This window comes from Saccostrea echinata, unplaced genomic scaffold, assembly GCF_033153115.1.
Source record: "Saccostrea echinata isolate AGI-Se365-2 ecotype Australia unplaced genomic scaffold, CSIRO_AGI_Sech_v1 ptg000040l, whole genome shotgun sequence".
Taxonomy (NCBI): domain Eukaryota; kingdom Metazoa; phylum Mollusca; class Bivalvia; order Ostreida; family Ostreidae; genus Saccostrea; species Saccostrea echinata.
The window spans coordinates 3,853,712-3,872,313 of NW_026889789.1; the positions used below are offsets into that span (position 1 = coordinate 3,853,712).

The 18,602-nt window shown below is 32.1% G+C and overlaps 2 protein-coding genes across 2 annotated transcripts; both read left to right on the forward strand.

Moving 5' to 3' along the window:
• Positions 1-506: 506 nt before the first annotated feature.
• Positions 507-6,209, forward strand: LOC133200632 (uncharacterized). Its single transcript, XM_061336414.1, has 6 exons — positions 507-559; positions 1,212-1,306; positions 1,571-1,871; positions 4,991-5,032; positions 5,961-6,011; positions 6,098-6,209. The coding sequence occupies exons 1-4, from the start codon at positions 520-522 to the stop codon at positions 4,996-4,998; spliced, it is 444 nt and encodes a 147-aa protein (XP_061192398.1). The 5' UTR covers positions 507-519; the 3' UTR covers positions 4,999-5,032; positions 5,961-6,011; positions 6,098-6,209.
• A 2,948-nt stretch (positions 6,210-9,157) lies between these two features.
• On the forward strand, positions 9,158-12,545 carry LOC133200475 (uncharacterized). Its single transcript, XM_061336267.1, has 7 exons — positions 9,158-9,166; positions 9,483-9,521; positions 9,687-9,719; positions 9,849-9,878; positions 10,790-10,906; positions 11,617-11,796; positions 12,457-12,545. The coding sequence occupies exons 1-7, from the start codon at positions 9,158-9,160 to the stop codon at positions 12,514-12,516; spliced, it is 468 nt and encodes a 155-aa protein (XP_061192251.1). The 3' UTR covers positions 12,517-12,545.
• Positions 12,546-18,602: the final 6,057 nt, after the last annotated feature.

The following is an 18,602-nucleotide window of genomic DNA, read 5'->3' on the forward strand; positions in this document are numbered from 1 at the left end:
GTGAATATACGTCGAGATAAACCGGGTTGTCGACATTACCGAGGTAGACATATCAGAGTGTTTGCAAATGAAGTATTTAGTAAATACTGCCGGGAGCATGGACGGACATCAACATATCCCAGGTTGTCGATGTATCCGCGATGTCGACATATGGAAGTTTACCTGTATTTAATGAATATTTAGTTGAACTTTGATATCTTGAACACTGATCATGTGGTGATATTTCAGATGCCATGGATATGTCAAAGTGATTTGGAAGTTGCAACCACTTATTCTTTAAGTATGTTATCCCTGATATCTCAAATCCTTGGATATCTCAAAGTTCAGTCCCATCAAGTTCAAGATAACAAGGTTAAACTGTATATATGAAACTTCACAGGTAGTCACAGTGAGGTGCTTTCTGACACTGATGACATGGAAATTTTGCTATAATTACATGTATACTACATTCATTTGGCATGAAAATACAATAGAATAATGTATTTCTCTAAATTTTCAGATTGTGAGGTGCTCCCAGATATGGCAGACATAAAAGGTGTTGAACAAAAGTTATCCAAAGGTAAATTTACTAATGACTGTATAGTATAATCTACAACTTATAAAAAGCATTGATGATTTCCTGTAGGAAAAACCTTAATACAGTAACAAATTTTCCAAGGCAGACCTCAAAATATTTATATCTATCATATGTACACATGCATGTCACTATAATAAATGATTTACTTACTTACTTACAATAGTCATTATGAAATTTATTTTTCATGTGCTTCTCTTTATATGACATGTTGTGTGAAAATGAAGCAAAGTGCTTCCAGATTTGGTAGGAGACTTAGAATCTGATTAATGAATATCATCAATTTAAAAGAAATCTGAAATATCTGTGCTTGCTTGTCGACAAGTGAGCTTTGGTAGTCGGGACAAGGAAAGTCATCATGGTGATGAATGGTTATGATTCAAACTTGTCCTTTTGAGCAAGCGGTCATGGAAATTGTTAACACCCTGTAATTTAGTAGATAAATTTTTGTCTTGAGCTTAAAACAAACATGATCATAGGGCCAAGGATTTCCCCAAATAGTACATCTTTGAGACAATGATTTTGCTAGGATAAAGTAAAATGATAAGTATGAATTTGTGTCTCAATACAAGTTTTTGATAATGTGTGTTATGTTTCTATTGTTAGTGTGAAGTCATTTTAAAGTAAATCTTTTAAGGTTGCAAAGAAAGTCTGGAGTTCCTAAAAAAGAAGTATGGCCCTCAAAGCCTGAAGCATAAACCAAAACCAAAAACAGATAGGAGCATTTCAAAAGTGAGAGACTATGGATTGAGTTTATGTTACAGTTACTTGTTGTCATAATAACAGTGTGAAACATAAATTGACACAAAGTAAATGGTCATTCCTCACATACAATGTACATGTTTTTGCATACATATACATGTCTACAAGAGTTGTTAATGAAGAATTGTATAAGCTGAAAGACATTAAAAATATTTTAATTTTTTCTTATATTCAGAAATTCACTAACATGCATGTATGGTACATGTATATACATGTGTTTGATTAACATTGCAGGAACTGATTGTTCATATAATGGATGGTAAAAATAGGGCCTTGAAGAGAGCCTTCCCAACGGATGATGGACTTAGTGGCTGTCTGAAAATCCTAACCAGCTACAGCGATAATGCGGAAAATTGGATGTCCAAAATTAGTGACATGTTCAGAGGGAAGATTATTTTCCTTCCCTACATAATGGGAAAATGTGGTATTGAAGCAATAGAGAACCCCCAACAATTCACACTTGGTCACTTGGAGAAACTAAAAACAAATAAGAAATATGTACCACTAAAGATATATGCAAAGGCCAGAGGGAAAGGTAATACTTTAAGAGCTGTTTGAGAATTTACCTCAAGCCATCTTTAAAAATTTGCCCTCTCCCGACTGACTGGCTCAAAATGGCTCATGTCAATTTTGTTTTACCTCAAGAAAATGATCAATTTTAAAATTTTCATTCTAGAATTTTCTCATCCTGTCAACAAGTTTTTTTAAAATATATTTTAGAAATTCTGCATTGATGTTGAAATTTTCTGGGAAAAAAATCCCTACTTACCTACTGAATGAATGTTTTTACCCTAAGTCAGGGAAGGAAAGACAAATATTAATTTAAAGATAGCCTTACCTAACTTTCATTGTATTTACACACACTTAATCCTTAAAAAAAAAAAATACAAAACACCTTTGAAACACTTTGATGTAATTACAAGGATTTTTTCTATATTTAAAGGTCAAACTTAATTATAATCATGTCAAAAGGTATTGTTTTGTGTTTGCCTGAACATTCTTTTAACTGTATAATTAATTATATACTGGGTTATGGGCAGCAATTATCACTAATATTTACATCTACAGTGTAGAAAAAAATTAATTTCAATTCATTATCTTTATTGTAGAAGGACATACATCTAATAGCACATTTATAGAAATCATTATTATACCCGTACTGATTTTTCACTAATTAAGAGTAAATCGATATTTTTTGCTGATTTCTTGAAAATCACCCTAAAAAGACAGATTCCCTGCTAAAAGGACTTAAGGTGCGTCAGTTTGATGAACTGATACACACCTATTTGGAACACCTATCAATTTCTGTAAACAATGTGAAAAGTACCGATATGTTCCAAATAAAATCATGAATATTCATAATGCAGCAAAAGGAAAGTTATATATAAGGAGGCGGGGCCTAATTTTTATGGGAAAGAGTAACTTGTTATTGTGTCGTCAACATGGTAGACTAATATGCACAGAGAGATATACCGATCACATTATTTTGTTACAGTGTAAGTTGTTTATAATATAAACAAAGTTGCTTGCAGATACATGTACATAGTTAATAGACAATTTATTGAAATGCAAAGATCTTATTTACTATTTTTATGTACATTCTGAGTACTCAATATTTCCATTGCGCTCACTCCCTCCCTCCTGGGTTGGAAACCCATAGGCAGCAATTCCAAACAAACAATTTTTTAAGGATGGCCCAATTTCAGTACTGCATGTTTTTAAAAAAAAAATATCATGAAGTACTTTTGTGTCTGCCTGTTTGAAATTCAAATAATGGCAGCCAAATTATTGCATGGAGGACAACATTATTTAAGATAAACATTTTGTTATGCAATTAATACTATTGAACTTCAATATTTCAAACATTGATATCTTAAATACCATGGTTAGCTTGAAGTGAATTGGAAAGTGGAAGTTCCAACAGATTTGATATACATGTAGATGATGTCTGCTGCACAGATAAGGAAGTTATTGTAAATGATTGACAAGTTTTCTTTTGTATTTTTCTTCACTTTTTGATGTTTTAGATAGGAGAGAAATTACAGAAAAATACAAAGGGCAGAAATTATCAGAGGTTTTAGTGATTTACAATTATATTTATTTTTTGTTTAATCTTTGAATTCTAGCATGTAATGATTTGATTAATTGATCTTTTCTTTTCATGATTTTGTTTTTCTGTCAGTCTGCTCATATCTAAGTCCATGTTCCCCTTGTAAAATTAATATATTTGTACCTACATGTATAAATAAGAATATAATGCTTTCAAAGTTAATTGTGCCATGTACATGTACTTCCTTTTATCTTTTATAAAGTAAATTGACAGTTCCAAAGAAATGAAGAATGTTGAAAATAGTAATGTTAGAGTAAAGTGCTTATAGGATGAGAATAATAACTTTAATCTTTTCCTATTGTATTAAAAAAGCATCTTTAAGTTAAAGTAATTTTCAAAAGAATTATAATATGGTGGGCAGAATGACATGCAGATATGACTTCAAGGAATGTCATAAAGTTAGCATTACTTTGTGGTAGTGTTATTTATTTTCACAAAATGATTTATCATGATTTTAATTTAGCTTAAAAATAAAGATTTTATGTAAGGGACAACAAATTCTGTGTTTTCAATGATGTTTTAGATTGTGTGAGGGAAGATAACTTTTTCCTTCTTTAGGGCATAAAGGGAATTGAATATGCTTGCATGAAGTAAATTTTTCATTTTTTTTTTAATTGATTAAGAAAGAAATAGTCTTGTTAAGATTTAAATAAATAACCATAGATAAACTCAGATAATTTTTACAGCATTTCTTACTTTCCATGTAGCATATAGTAACTTTCTCTTTATTTGTTTTTTTTTTAATTTCTCACTGTTGGTTGTGTTAGATCATAAATTCATGCAAGTGCAATTTCTGTGATCTGACACAAAAATAATGTAAAATTGTCACAAAATATATTCTGTAAAGAAAAAAAAAAAAATCATATTTTTAAACACATACTTTGTATCTTAAAGCTTATACATGTATATATGATATTTTTTGATGTATGTTCATGATTAAATTAATAGACTTGTCGAATCTTTAAATGCAAAGAATAAGGTAAACAGCAAGGAATCTGTCTAATATATGAATGAATTAAAAGTACAATACCACATCAAATTTTCTTATCTCCCATACAGAAGCGTTACATTGCTATTTTTTCATTATTTCTTTCAGTCAAAATCTAATTAGAAAATTTTAATTATATAAAATGTAAAAATAGACACTAGAAAATGTTCCTAGAAACTTTTCAGTAACAAAAATTCATATATTTCTTAAATTTTCAAAAATAATTTTTTAGCCATAAAGTTACATTTTCCCACTTTTCACCAAATTTGGTAGCTTGGTCAAAAATAAAGTTGTTCAACTAAACAAATATCACTTCTTTAGTTAGAGAGGCTCATATTTAAACAAAGATATTTAAATTTTGTTAGTATTATTTATCCTTAATTATGAAATCAAACAACAATCCTACTTAGACTTACATGTGCATTTAGATCAGTTCACCTCATTTAATAACTGGAGGTAGTCTAGATAATGGATTAGGTGAACTGATAGCAAATATTTTTTTTACATCTTTGTACAATTATGAGCTTTTTAAAAATCATTTTTTTTTTTAATTAAGATATCTGATGAATTTGAAGACTTTGAAGAGCTGGATCTTGAGGTAGTTACATCATAATAATCAATTTTTTTAACACGTGGGCCAAATTTAAGGTTAAAGTGAGCTTTTTATGATAGGAATATGTCCATTGTCAATCTTCATTGTTTTTGTCATAGTAAACATTTAATATTTTGACTTCTCCAATAGCATTGGATCAATATCAACCAAACTTGGCACAAAGCATACTTTGATGAAGAGAAAATTTATTTATCTAAAGAACCACACCCTCTTGGAAGGGGAGAGTATAAAATAAACAGAAATATGATGGATGTCATCAAAATATTTGTTCAAATCCCCACCCCCTTTTCCCCAGGATTGGTTGTGGTGAAATAAAATATGGGATCCAAATTTTATATAAATTTGAATAAATAGAAAAAAAAATGTTTGGAAATCTCCTCCTCAAGTGCAGCAGGAATATGATGTGACATTAATATGCATGTATGGAGACTTTTGTAGTGCAGATTTAAAGAACTGAATGGTACCTGGAGGTAGGATGGGGTCACATTGGGGGTTAAAAACCCATTTACCGGTACATGTGAAAGCAAAGAAATTATGAAAAAAAAATATGTTTTCAATAGTTTCAGTGCCACACTTATTCACATTGCAATGCAACCTTCTCTTCCATTGGATTTAAGTTTCCAATTAAAAAACAAAAACAAAAAACATTGATCATAGGGATAGGATTTGGCTTAAATAGGGTATCAATTTTCACAAAATGCATGCATATGGAAGTAAAATGCTAAAAATTTCTGATGAACAGCAAGGCTGTTTCAATCATTTTGTTATGGCAGCATGATGTTGCTTTCATCACTGATATGCCTTAAGAACCTAAGTGCAATTTTGAAATTAAAGATTATGCAGTAAGTAATTTTAAAATACATGTAGTTCAAGGAATTTAGAACACAGATACATGTATATTTTTCCTTTGCAGACCCCAAAGAAAGAGAGAAAACATGGAATGAAAGCATCCACAGAATGTTATGTAAGTGATCTGACCCTGTTTAAAATGAATTTTGCATGACTTGTATTAATTATTTTTCAAGCAAGCTGTATAATGGTTATGTGCAGGATTTGGAGCCATCAACATCAAAGGAATTAGATGGGAAAGGGTCACCACTAGGCAGTAATGTAGAGGAACAACCACATAGAAAAATAAAATTGTCTCCAATCATTATTGAAAATGAGGTATGTTTAGTACAAGTAAATTGCCATTGTTGTTTATGAAAGTTTTTTAAACAAAATTTTTGAAAGTTTCTTGTGGCTTCACAATTGAAGAAATTAGTCTGAAACTTCACTGGGGAAAGTCAACAAAATTTCTAAAATTGACCAGAATTTGAAAGAAACTGCATGCATTTGGATGTATTTTTAGGCATCAAAATATAATTTACCACTGTACCAATTAATAGTGTGCTCTGTTTAATATAAGTGATTATATGAAAGCTAGAGATTGTTTCTCTTAAATTTGAACTTACATGTAATATTTGAAGATTTTTATTAGGGATGGCCACATGCAGTAAACTGACAAATTGATCAGAAAGATCATACTGGGTACAAATTCCATATAAAGCAGTCAACATTCTTAGAAACTTTTGTGATGAACTTACTTAAAAATTGTGCATTTATTTTAAATGTAGGGTTCTGATGATGATTTTAAACTCCCGAAAATGGAATTATCAAGATCAGTAAGTGTTTATTTTTCATGACTTTCTAGTTGTTTTGGTTTTTTTTCATTCTACAGCTTAAACTTTCCTAATAGTGATTGGAATGTACATTGGTACATTTGTAATAGTTGGGCATACCCATATACCCTATCCAAAACAATACCACTGAAAAAAATTTAAGGAGACTCGCAATAGCTTTTTAACACCCCCCCCCCCCCCCCACACACACTACCATATGGGTATTATGGCAAAATCAATTTTTTGCTATTGAAAACTCTATTAAATAACTAGGTGTCATTTTGCTAGCCTGTTGCCAACAGTTCCTCCATTTTCTTTCTTTTTTTTTTTTTTTTTTTTTTTTTTTTTTTTTTTTTTTTTTTGGTAATTATAGTTATTAATTTAAATAAACTTTCAGTAAATTTGGATAATCTATCAAATAACAAACATTTTGCTATTAACTTAGTCATAATTTTATTATTACACAAGGTAACAGGATTCATTATGATTTTTGGTCACCTTAGTCACAAGATATTTCATTTGCAGACCCAAAAGGAAAAGAAAAAACGAGACATGAAAGCATCCACAGAATGTTATGTAAGTTGTCTGCCCTTGTTTATAATTACACGTAATCACATATGACTTGTATTATGTTAGTATTATTCTAGCAAGCTGTATAATGGTTATGTGCAGGATTTGGAGCCATCAACATCAAAGGAATTAGATGGGAAAGGGTCACCACTAGGCAGTAATGCAGAGGAACAACCACAAAGAAAAAGAAAGTTGTCTCCAATCATTGTTGAAAATGAGGTATGTTAGTATGTTTTAGTACAAGTAGATTGCTACTTTCCTAATGAATCCATGTGAATATTTTCAATTGTATTTTAAATACTTTTCAATGGGGGATATTGTTCATGGTCATAAACTTAAAGCTAAATATGACTCATTGAAGAAGAAAAAATTTTCCTCCCTTTTTCTCTCATTTTAATCTTTTTCTTGAGCACTATTATAAACCGCAGACTTCTTCACAGTCTGAAGATTTTGCTGTACAGATCTTACTTGTATAGACATATATATAAACTAGTATCTAAATTATATTGCTATTGATGCTCAGTCTCCATAAAATTGTCAAGTTCATGCAGCTATAGCATGTCAGGGGGAAAGTAACATCAATTGCATGTATGATTAATTACAAACAAACACAAATGCACTTAAATGTAAAAACAAAGAAAACTTTAGAATTAGTCAACATCGATCATGAGTTCCAGGTGTGCATTCTGGTTTAATAATATATATTCTATTGCTGATATTTGAAAGATGAAAACTAGCTTATGGCTTTTTATGAGTCCAGGAAAAATAACAGTTTAACTGTGCAAACATTTTACCAATCCATTGCCTTTAAATTGTAATTCAATAAAGGACTAAAATTGGCTACTCAGTCTGTGCATAATTTTGGGTCTGTTTGTCATAAACTTCATGTGTTATGTGTATTCCTTATTAATGATAGGCAGCATTGTTAGACACAAGAGTTATCAATCTTGTTGGTAGAAGTATTTTTTTTTCTTCATAATTGATGTTGTGCTTATGAACACATCTATAGGCATCAGAAGCAAATTGAAAGGGAGGGGGCTACCCCGGTAACTGAAATGGGGAGCTAAACCAACAGAAAAAGGTAAGCCCCAATTTTCAATGCCTATATTATGTCCGTCTTTTGAAAAAAGTGGTGGGGGCTAAGCCCCCCCCCCCCATTTCCGATGCCTGTGGAATGTTACTAAGCAATTTGAGATTCATTTTGTAACTGTCGATCTGAAGAGCCATTAAAGGTTAAAAGGCAGGAAGCACTTACAGATAAAATGAATTTTCAGGTCTTGAGAATCTTGACTTTTTTCATTGTATATACATATATATTTATATATATTTTAGATTTCTGATGAGCTACCAGACATTGAGGTACCCTCTCTTTCTTCAGACATTAATACAGATCCTAAGTCTGATGCTGTATGTAAAAGATAATGTATACTAAGTACACATATTTGTTATCTTTAAACAATACATTTATACATATGTGTATAGAAATGATTATGATATTGAAATAAGCAACAATTTAACATCAAGCAATCTACTTTTTTCCTTAAAACTTCACTAGTCTAGTTTTTCTTAACAATGATTTGGAATGAGATAGTTAATGTAATGACCTGTTCACACAGAGAGTTTTAATTCGCAGTAAATTAATGAGAAGTGAAATAATGCGTGTTCTCATTCATTTCTTAATCTTTATATGTATGACTTTTCATACCCACTTTACTTAACAGAGGTCTGCGCTTTGCTAGTGAGGCGTCCAAGGTCCTTTTAGGGACCCGACCCCCCCCCCCCCCCCCCCCCCCGATTCGCACATGTTGTATAATGCTATCATGATGTCATTTGCAAATCACTTCACATTGTGCAGAGCAGATCCATTAGACATAATGGCATGGTGTCTGTAATCATTTCAGTGATAAGCATAATTTCACTTTGTTTTTCACTAAAAAAAAAATAGCATAAGTACCCATATCTGACCACTGACATGTGGCATGCGACTTGATTTTGCCATTACGCACGTGTCAGAATTTTAATTCTAATTATCTAAAGAGCTAATGCGGAGTAATTTGATGCACAGTAATTTAATTCAAATTAAATTAATTTGTAATCTCCGTGTAAATGGGATTCAAATTTAATTTGCTGTAACTTACATTCAGATTACTAGTAAATTCTCGGTGTGAACAGGGCATAAAAGTATTTACTGTTCTTTCTTTCAGCTTTCGAAGGAGGATGTACTGGTATTAGAGGATTTGCCAGTAAGTTGTCAATATTGAATACATGTATTATATATGTTTACTGCTATCTTGTTCTTCATATCAAAAAGTAATCAATCAAATGAGAAATCATAAAAGTGGCAGTTTCTCAACATATATGTACATGTATACATGTACATGTATATCAGATTCTTTGATTATTTTCAGCTAATGGACAGTGAAGTAGCAGCATTTTGTGATGTAAGTGTATACCATATTAAATATCTTTAAAAAGTGCTATTTATTTTTTAAATTGGATTTTAGCAGTTTTTCCCAAGAACACTTTTTTATACAAGTATGGATACATCAGCAAATGTTTCTTTATTGTAGGTCTTGGAAAAGAAGATAAAGAGAAAGGAGGTTTGACATTATGATACAGTTATCGTATAGCGGGATTTCTTGGCGTTTTGCTTGTTCAGATGTATGCCAATCATTTTGGTGTAATTAATTTTAGCGGACACAGGGTTTGAACACATTGCAAAAGAACACTAAGAAGAATACTGAATATTTTAGTGATTAAAATTTTAGCGGGCTACTACCAAACCACTAAAATAAGCCAAAATTAGCACCCCGCTGTACGGTATATTGTCTTGAAGTGTTCACTTGAAGAAGTTCACTGCTCATAACTTACTTCTCAGTAATTCTTAGTAAACCCTATTTCCCAGTACATGTACTTGCACACATAGTACAATGTAAACTACTTTATTTGCCCTTGAATGATCAAGGGCCATTGGAAAAATATTAATTGGACTTACATAAAGTATTATGTTAATGCTTGGAATTGTTAATTCTGTCTAGAAGGGTAAGTTTTGTACCTGGTATGTCTCTAAACCTATATTCGATCTCCAAAACCAATAGGCTAATTTCAACCAAATTCATATTAGGCCTTCAAGGGTAAGTAAGGAGATGCCAGAATAGAAGATCAAAGGTTCACAGGTGAAGATATAGAAGAAAAAAAGAAATATGTAAAAAAAAATCTCCTCCTGAACATTAAGACCATTTTAGTCATTTTGGAATTAAAGCATCCAACATGTTGAATCAAACTTAGTAAATCACATTCTCTTGGGGCTAGATTTGGGCCAAATATAGGATTAAAATTTTTATGGGAGTGGAAAGGGGAAAAATGCAAAATCTTCTAAAGATCAACAAGGCAACTGTCTCTTGGATGAATTTTATGGCTTATGGGCTCTTGTTTTCAAAAGTATTTGGAGGTCATTTTAGGAACTGAAAGGCCTATTAATCATAATTTTAAATTGCTTTTCAACTTCAAGATGGCAGACGGAATAGCCTTGACATTCCCAGACAATGGAAAGATGGTGACTGTGGTGTATGAAAATCATGGGGGAATGTCATTTTCTAGGGCCTTTCATCATACAGACACAGTACAGGTATGATACATATGATGCATGAAAAGTGCACATTATCATATCATAAACAATGAAGACAGTAATCCTTGTATATGTATTTAACAAGAGTTATTACTATTGAATCAATTTTCTTCTTATTACATGATTTGGATTTAAAGTAACAATTTTTAAGATAGATGCTAACTTGGCCATCATGAGTTGTTACATGTAAGAAATAAATTGAAATGATACGTTATATGATGAAAAGTCATCAGTGGGATACTCTAGTAGCCAGCAAATTTGAGAATGATTTTCTCACTATAAGTGAGCATTTGATAGTAGAGTAATAAATTTTTGGCAATTCTAAATTTCAAATTGAAAGAATTCGAATTTAATTTTTAAAAATGTCTACAAATTTTGGATATAATATGGCATTAAAAAAAATGTTCAAGCAGCTCTGGTATGTACATGTAGGTCACCATCTGCAATTTTGGAGTGAATGGTGTTTTGAATGTATACATCTCATAGCATATTAAATGAATAGAAATATATTTTCCTCTGAATTTAATGTACTTTTAATGCACATATTAAGCTGTCTTATTCACACAAAACAACAGTAATTGGACAATTATTTAACATCACAGTGGAGCAACAGAAAAATGGATCTCACATAAAAGATAATAATTGAATTTTTTTTTTTCCAGAAAGAAGTCTTGCACCTTTGTATATTGATGGTTCTTTTTTTTTTTCAGAGTGTGTACACATTTATTTGTCAGATTATTGACCCAGAAATTCTCCCTTCTGTATTCCATTTGGAATGCATTTCACCAACAACCTGTACAGAAAGAGAATGCATTCATTGTTTTGAGCTCACAGAGTGTTTTGAAATGCCAATTGATAAATTGCCATCATTGTTGGTATTGAAAGAGGGGGTAAGAAAATTATACATATATCTTTTAAACATGTTTTGTTTCTTTACTCTGTACTTCCATAAAAGAAAAACTTGAGTCTTGATGCTTGCAGTGAAACAAAACTTACTTCATATATTTTACTTAATTTCTTTCTCAGACAAAAAGGTTCTAAAATATTTTTCATCAGCTTTTTTGCTGATAACTGATGTCATAGCTTCAGAACTGTTGCATTAAGGTTTTATATTTTAGTCTTTGACCATAACACTACAGATCCTGTGATGCAAATATGGTCAAATTTACATCGCAAGATTTTCTGCGCATGGTGGGGGGATGACAAATATACTCAATTGTTTTGAATTTCTTGTAGGATGGCAGAAAATTCAAAACAATTGAGTTTATTCGTTGGTAGAGACGACTGTAACAAGGGTTACAAAATGAATAAAATATACAGGTTGGTTAAAGAATGTGCCTGGAATTACGGAATGAAAGGTTGACCAATGCTGGAAAGTGGAGAATTCTCCCATACCATGCGCAGAAAATCTTGTGACATAAATTGCACTGAGATCTGCAGCGTAATGGTCAAAGACCATGGTCAAAGGTTGTGTAAAATCATAAATCTACAGTTCGACAGCTACTGATGTTAATGAACAATTTTAATTCTTTTATATGTATACATTTCAGAATTATCTGGTGGATGAAACCATGACATTTTATGGAACTGTGCTTTTAAAGAAAAACTAGACTGGCGGGTTCTACATAACTGTCCGGTTTATTTGTGTTCATCTTTTGATAAAACTCTTAACCAAAGTTTACTGAAATCAGAATGCCTGTCAATCGTAAACAATTTCTATCAGAAGACTATTCAGTATTTTTATGCCCCCAACCATGAAATGGTCAGGCATATAGTGTATATCATTTTGTTTTCATTCCATCACAGTAAGCTTTTTTGTTGGGTATACAAATGAGTTGCTTTGTAATATGTGTCTTTATTTTGCTGATTGAGAAATAAAGACTTGATGGTTTTGTTTTTAGTTCATCTCAGCTGAAAGCTCAATTGAGCTTTTCTGATCACCAATTGTCCGTCCGACCATTTAGCTGTCCATCCATCTGTCTGTAAACATTTCACATTTTCAACTTCCCAAGAACTACTAGGCTGATTTTAAGCAGAGTTGGTACAAAGCATTCTTGGGTAAAATGAAGTTTAAATTGTTAAAATGAAGAGCCAAGCCCCCTTACAAGGGGAGATAATCAAGAGAAGACAAAAATAGGGTAGGGTCATTAAAAATTCTCAAGAACCACTTGGCCAGAAAAGCCGAAACTTAAATGGAAGCATACTGGGATAGTGTAAATTCTAAATTGTTTGAATCATGACCCCCTGGGATAGGATGGGGCCTCCATGGGTGGTCAAAGTCTTGCATGGTATATATAGGAAAAATCATCAATAATCTTCTCAAGAACAACAAAAGATTAGTCATTTATATTGCAGCATCCACAGGTAATGTGGATTCAAGTTGATTTAAAACATGACCCTGGGGTAGGGTGTGGCCACTATGCTTGATCAGTTTTACATGGGTATAAATAAGAAAAATCTTCAAAACGGAAATCAATTTCACATGGAAGCAAATTCTTTTCAATGAATTGTTTAAGACAATTAAGCACTTTAAAGTGACCATTCTCTTCGACTTTTCATCATTTGCCCTTAGATGTGGTATCTCAAGTTTATTGGATCATGATATTATTAGCTCTTCTGAGCAGAAGGCTTCAAAGAGCTAATGCTATGGCAATTTGTGCAGTGTCCATCAACTTTTAGGAATATGGGCCATAACTCAAGAACCCCTTGACCAATTTTTGTCAAATTGTCAGAGTATCTCTGGTCAATTGGCTCTCATTTATACTAAAAACAGGGTTGTGACCCTTAAGCAAGGGAAGATAATTGGGAAAATGATATAAAAAGTACAGGTTGCTAAAAAAATCTTCTCAAGAAGCAGGGGGCAGATTATCACAAAACTTGCATACAAGAATGAGGATATGTTGTAGATTATGTTTTGTCAAAACTTTGATATTTTGCTTCCTATAAGGCAAAGGGTCATCAAGTCTTGTCAATTGATGCATCTTAGGTTACATATCAAGTTGACTCAAAAGTAGGCCACAGTGACCTACGTTTTTGAATATTTTCAGATACCAATTGGCTTAAAATCAGCAAACTTTGTCAGTTGCTTCATCTTGGGTCCTCAAAATGATTCAATTAAAAAGAAGGTCACAGTGATCTACTTTTGGAATTTCAAGGTAATATTTAAATATTTCAATTAATATAATGCTTTGAATCATCAAGCTTTGTCAGTTGATGCATCTTGTGTTCTCAGAGTGTGTCAACCAAAATGAAGGTAACAATGACCTACTTTTAGAATTTCAAGGTTTTATCTAGATAAATAGAATACTATGAGGCTTCAAATACAAGTGATAGGTATGTTGTACAATTTATCAGAAGAGTGATTCAAGGCCCTTGGTCCTCTTTCTTTAATTTGTCATTGTATGAGAAATGTCCAGGAGTAGATTACCTCCAAATTCCTTTGGTGGATATATGTCTAGTGATGTATTGATGTTATACAAGGCAATATTACAGGTGTGTTGAGGGAAGAACATTTTACCGGGTAGTTGATTTTTTAAACGCATGTACTTATTACAAAGTAAGGCTATATAATTGTACAGATATTATACATGTGCACTAAATAAAAAGATTTGAAATAAAAGTTACCTTTTATTATAATTTTTGTATGGTGAATAATAATGAAATATATAAAGAGAAAGGTATGAATTGAACAATTAATAATGTTTCTATTGCCACTCATAACTTTGACCTCAAGATTTAGCTTGTAAACTCATTATTTTAACGTTTTCTCAAAATGAGCCCCTTAATTTGCCCCGTTTGTACATTTGTTTCTCCAAAAGCATCTTGGAAAGTAATTTTTAGAGTGCTTGTCTCCCCCATTTGAACATTTATAGTCGACAAGCCACCTACACCATTATAAGTGGGCCCTCCACTTATCCGCACAACTACTGTATAAACGGTGTCTTTAACAAGAAGCAATGGTTTTGGAAATATTACTGGAATTTCTTTGTAGTTCTGAGTTTTCTGCTTAGTTTGGCTTCTTCCTAAAAGCTGGCCATTTCCAGTATAAAGATACATGGAAACCAAAAGACCTGCTTCACATACAGTCTCTGTACCGTAAACAAATATTCCTCTTAAATAGAAAGTATCTAAGTTTATAGTGAATGATATCCTGTCCCCATTTAGGGAATTATCAACAACCCATGTAGGATGTAGACTGTGACGTAAAAAGCGATTGATAATTATGTCCTGGTCTGTTATTAGACATCTTATCTTGGAGTGCTGTTCTGGTACTGGTTGTTGTTCAACTGTTGATAAGTACACCATGATCTTCAAAGATAATTCATTGTCAATTATGCCTTTATTAACAATATTTTCCAAAAAAAAGTCCATTGACATCATTCCGAACCTTAGAAAGGGACTTATGTCATGCCAGGTGTGGGGAATGTCTTCTTCTTTAACTTTTTTAGTCCAAAGATTGATGTGATTGAATAGAAGTTCCTCATGTATGCATAGACTGTCTCTTTTAACAATATTCAAGAGTAATTCCAGAGGAATTTCTTGGAATTCTTCAGTAGTTATACTTAGTAATACTTCTTCAATGTGTTTGTCTAAAAATTCAAGGCCTTTGTTTTTGATATCCGTTATGCTGTTTTCATGAGAAATAGTTAAAATTTTAAGAACAGTATTTTTTGATATGTTTTGTTCTAAGAATATGCAACATTTTTCCATAAGTTCAGTAACACTATAATAGTCAGCAATCTGGTAAATCTCTTCTACATTATCTAAAGTAATGTGTATTTCAGAAGTGTACAAGAACTCTGACATTTCCTTTGTATGTTGAATAGAATGAACATCACACTGAATTATGTTTGATTCATCACTGGGATGATTCCACTTTCCACAAAGCCGGGCCTCAAACCATTTTGATCCAAGAATTAATACAATTTTACGGGCTTCAATGATGGAATTATCTTGAAGCTTTAACTTTACGTCACAAAGTCTCTGGTCTCTGAAGGCTTGTATTAACTTTCTCCCAAGAACTGACATTTGTGTAGTCTGAAATACGAAATAGCTTCATATATTAGGACAAAATGACTATGCTTAGGTCACAGTGGTTAATGGAAAGTCACCTTGACCTCATCTTACAATGTGTATACACCGATTACCCGGTAGATGTTTATAGGAACATACAAACAAAGTAGGATTCATTGCCTGATCTAACAAATGTGTCTGAAAAAAACGTGTACATGAATTACACATAGAAGTGATATTAAATTCATATGTGTGTAAGGTAATTGTACAATAAATTTATAAAAGCTAGTTATCTTTAATCTTTCCTTCACTGTTACTTGAAGTTTTGCCAGTACATATAACAGTAACATATAACTTTAATAGTTTGACCCTCGATCTTCCAACCTCTTAACTTATCCAAAGAGGGGGACCAGTGTATGAGTTTGATGACGATCAATCAAAAGATTCTCAAGATTCTCTTGGCTGCAAGAACCGGGCCGGTCCCCCCCCCCCCAATAATTTTGTCAATATATAGAATACACTGTACTATAGAAAATATACATGTAGCTACTATATGCATGTGCCCCCTCAATAATAATGTCCGATGACCTTTTTTTTTTTTTTGCTTGTCAAGGAATTTTGGTAGTTGATAGTGCCCCCCAACTGAAAATGTATGGTTGTGCCCCTTCAAAGTGAAATTGCTTCCTACGGGCCTGATACTGATCAGACCAACTGACTGCTTAAAATGGCATGCCCTCTTTTTTTCAAGCAACACAAATATACAAGTCTTTCAATGAGGATTCAAACAAACAAATATCATTACATCTTTACTTCATATATTTAATTAAACATATATAATGTACAAGTATATACACAGGGCTATTAAAGAATCACGATGAAGACTATAAACTTAAATAACAAAACACATATTAAGTATGAAAGCCCTAGCACCAACTGTTCAAAAGTTATGGCCAAGGTTAAAGTTTGGCAATTTTTTGTAAAAGTGGGTCACACTACAAGGTCAAGGTCATGAGGTCAAATTTGGTGGTACCCAAAGAAAGATTTTGTCACAAGGAATACACCTGTGAAATATGAAATTTTTGACGTTGGGGTCATACAGAGTCAAATAAATACAATATTGTTCAAATATATATGAAGTAAGAGTGGTTCATTCTAAATTTCCTCATTATACTAAAAGCTTTAATCAATACATTTCAGTGTGTTTTATAGTGGGCCTATAGATAAGGTGTGAAAAGCTTATTTCAACTCTCCCCGCTAAAAAATATTGCTGAGAAATTCAGTTAATTATGCACATTCACTTCTTTTATCCTTGATGGAAATGAAAACAGAGCATCCTTGAAGTACAATAAGTATAACATAATACATCAGGTATCAAAAAAATATTGCTAACATAAAGAGAAAATATCAATGAATGAAATTGATATTCTAAAGTTAAAAAAAAAAAAAGATAAGGGGGCATATATCTGTAGTATTTCTGGATTCAGTGCTCGAGCTGTGATTCGCCATTTGCGCCAATTGCGAATTTTTTCCAAAAGTGGCGAAAAGAAATTCAAAAGTAGCGAAAATGGATTTTTTTTAGATAAACCATACAAAAGTGTGTGTACTCCTGGCTATCTCCTTTGTTTATTCAATGTATACAGATTATCCCCTTTGTTTATTTAATGCAAGCAGATGTGTGAATTCAGGGTGTGAAAACTCCATGAAACTTACAAAACAATGTACAGGTAGGAAATCACGTCTCGCTTGAACGCACACAGCTGACTAGGTTAATTTAGCCTGGAGCAGTAAGGGCCAAGGGGATACAAAATTACTTGAAATAATACAAGATGGATTAAACAAGGAAAGACAAAGTGTTTTTGGGAGATGAAGTTAGTTAATAAAAGATTTTTATCAATAAAATCTGGATCTATATAGATTGTTTTTTAAAACCGAAAGTAGGAAAACATGACGAAAATTGCAGAGCATGGCTGCTAATTTTACCTGATTAAAGACTTAAAAGTCAAAATAGTGTGTTCATTATACCATAAACTGACAAAGAATGAAAGAGATACTGGCTTGGAAACAATACAATACTTTTGTCAAATACACTGAATTATTTTCAATTATGTGAATTTACATGCATACACCAAGTGTCCAAATTGTTGAATTAAGCCAAGTTTTAAACCTGATTTTAATTACCTCTTTTCACAATAAATTATTGATATGATTAAAATTTTCAATTATATCATTTTTTTTTTCAATTTAAAAAAAAATGTCATAAATCTTTACTAAGTCTGTATCCCCCCTCCCAGGGCTAAAAAAACGTTATGAACAAGAGGGCATCTACTTTCAAGGGTTGGCTTATATCAGTATCAAATTAATTGTATAAATGTAGAGATAATTCCTATATTAGTTTTGTAGGTGGATACAACGTTAAATTTTACAATATTAAACAATGCCTGTGATATAAACAAATTGAAATAGTGCTATTAGTGCAGTGTTTAGCATATACACTTGTCAAGACAAGATGTAAGAATGCAATTCCTTTCATCGCGAAAAGTGGCGAAAAATACTTTCGCTCCAGTGGGAGCTCTGTCTGGATTTGGAACAAAGTATTTCTTCCTGCTATAAGCTAGTACATGTAACTATCTGACAGTAGAAACTATTACATAACTGGAATTTTTACTGCAGTTGTGACATTACA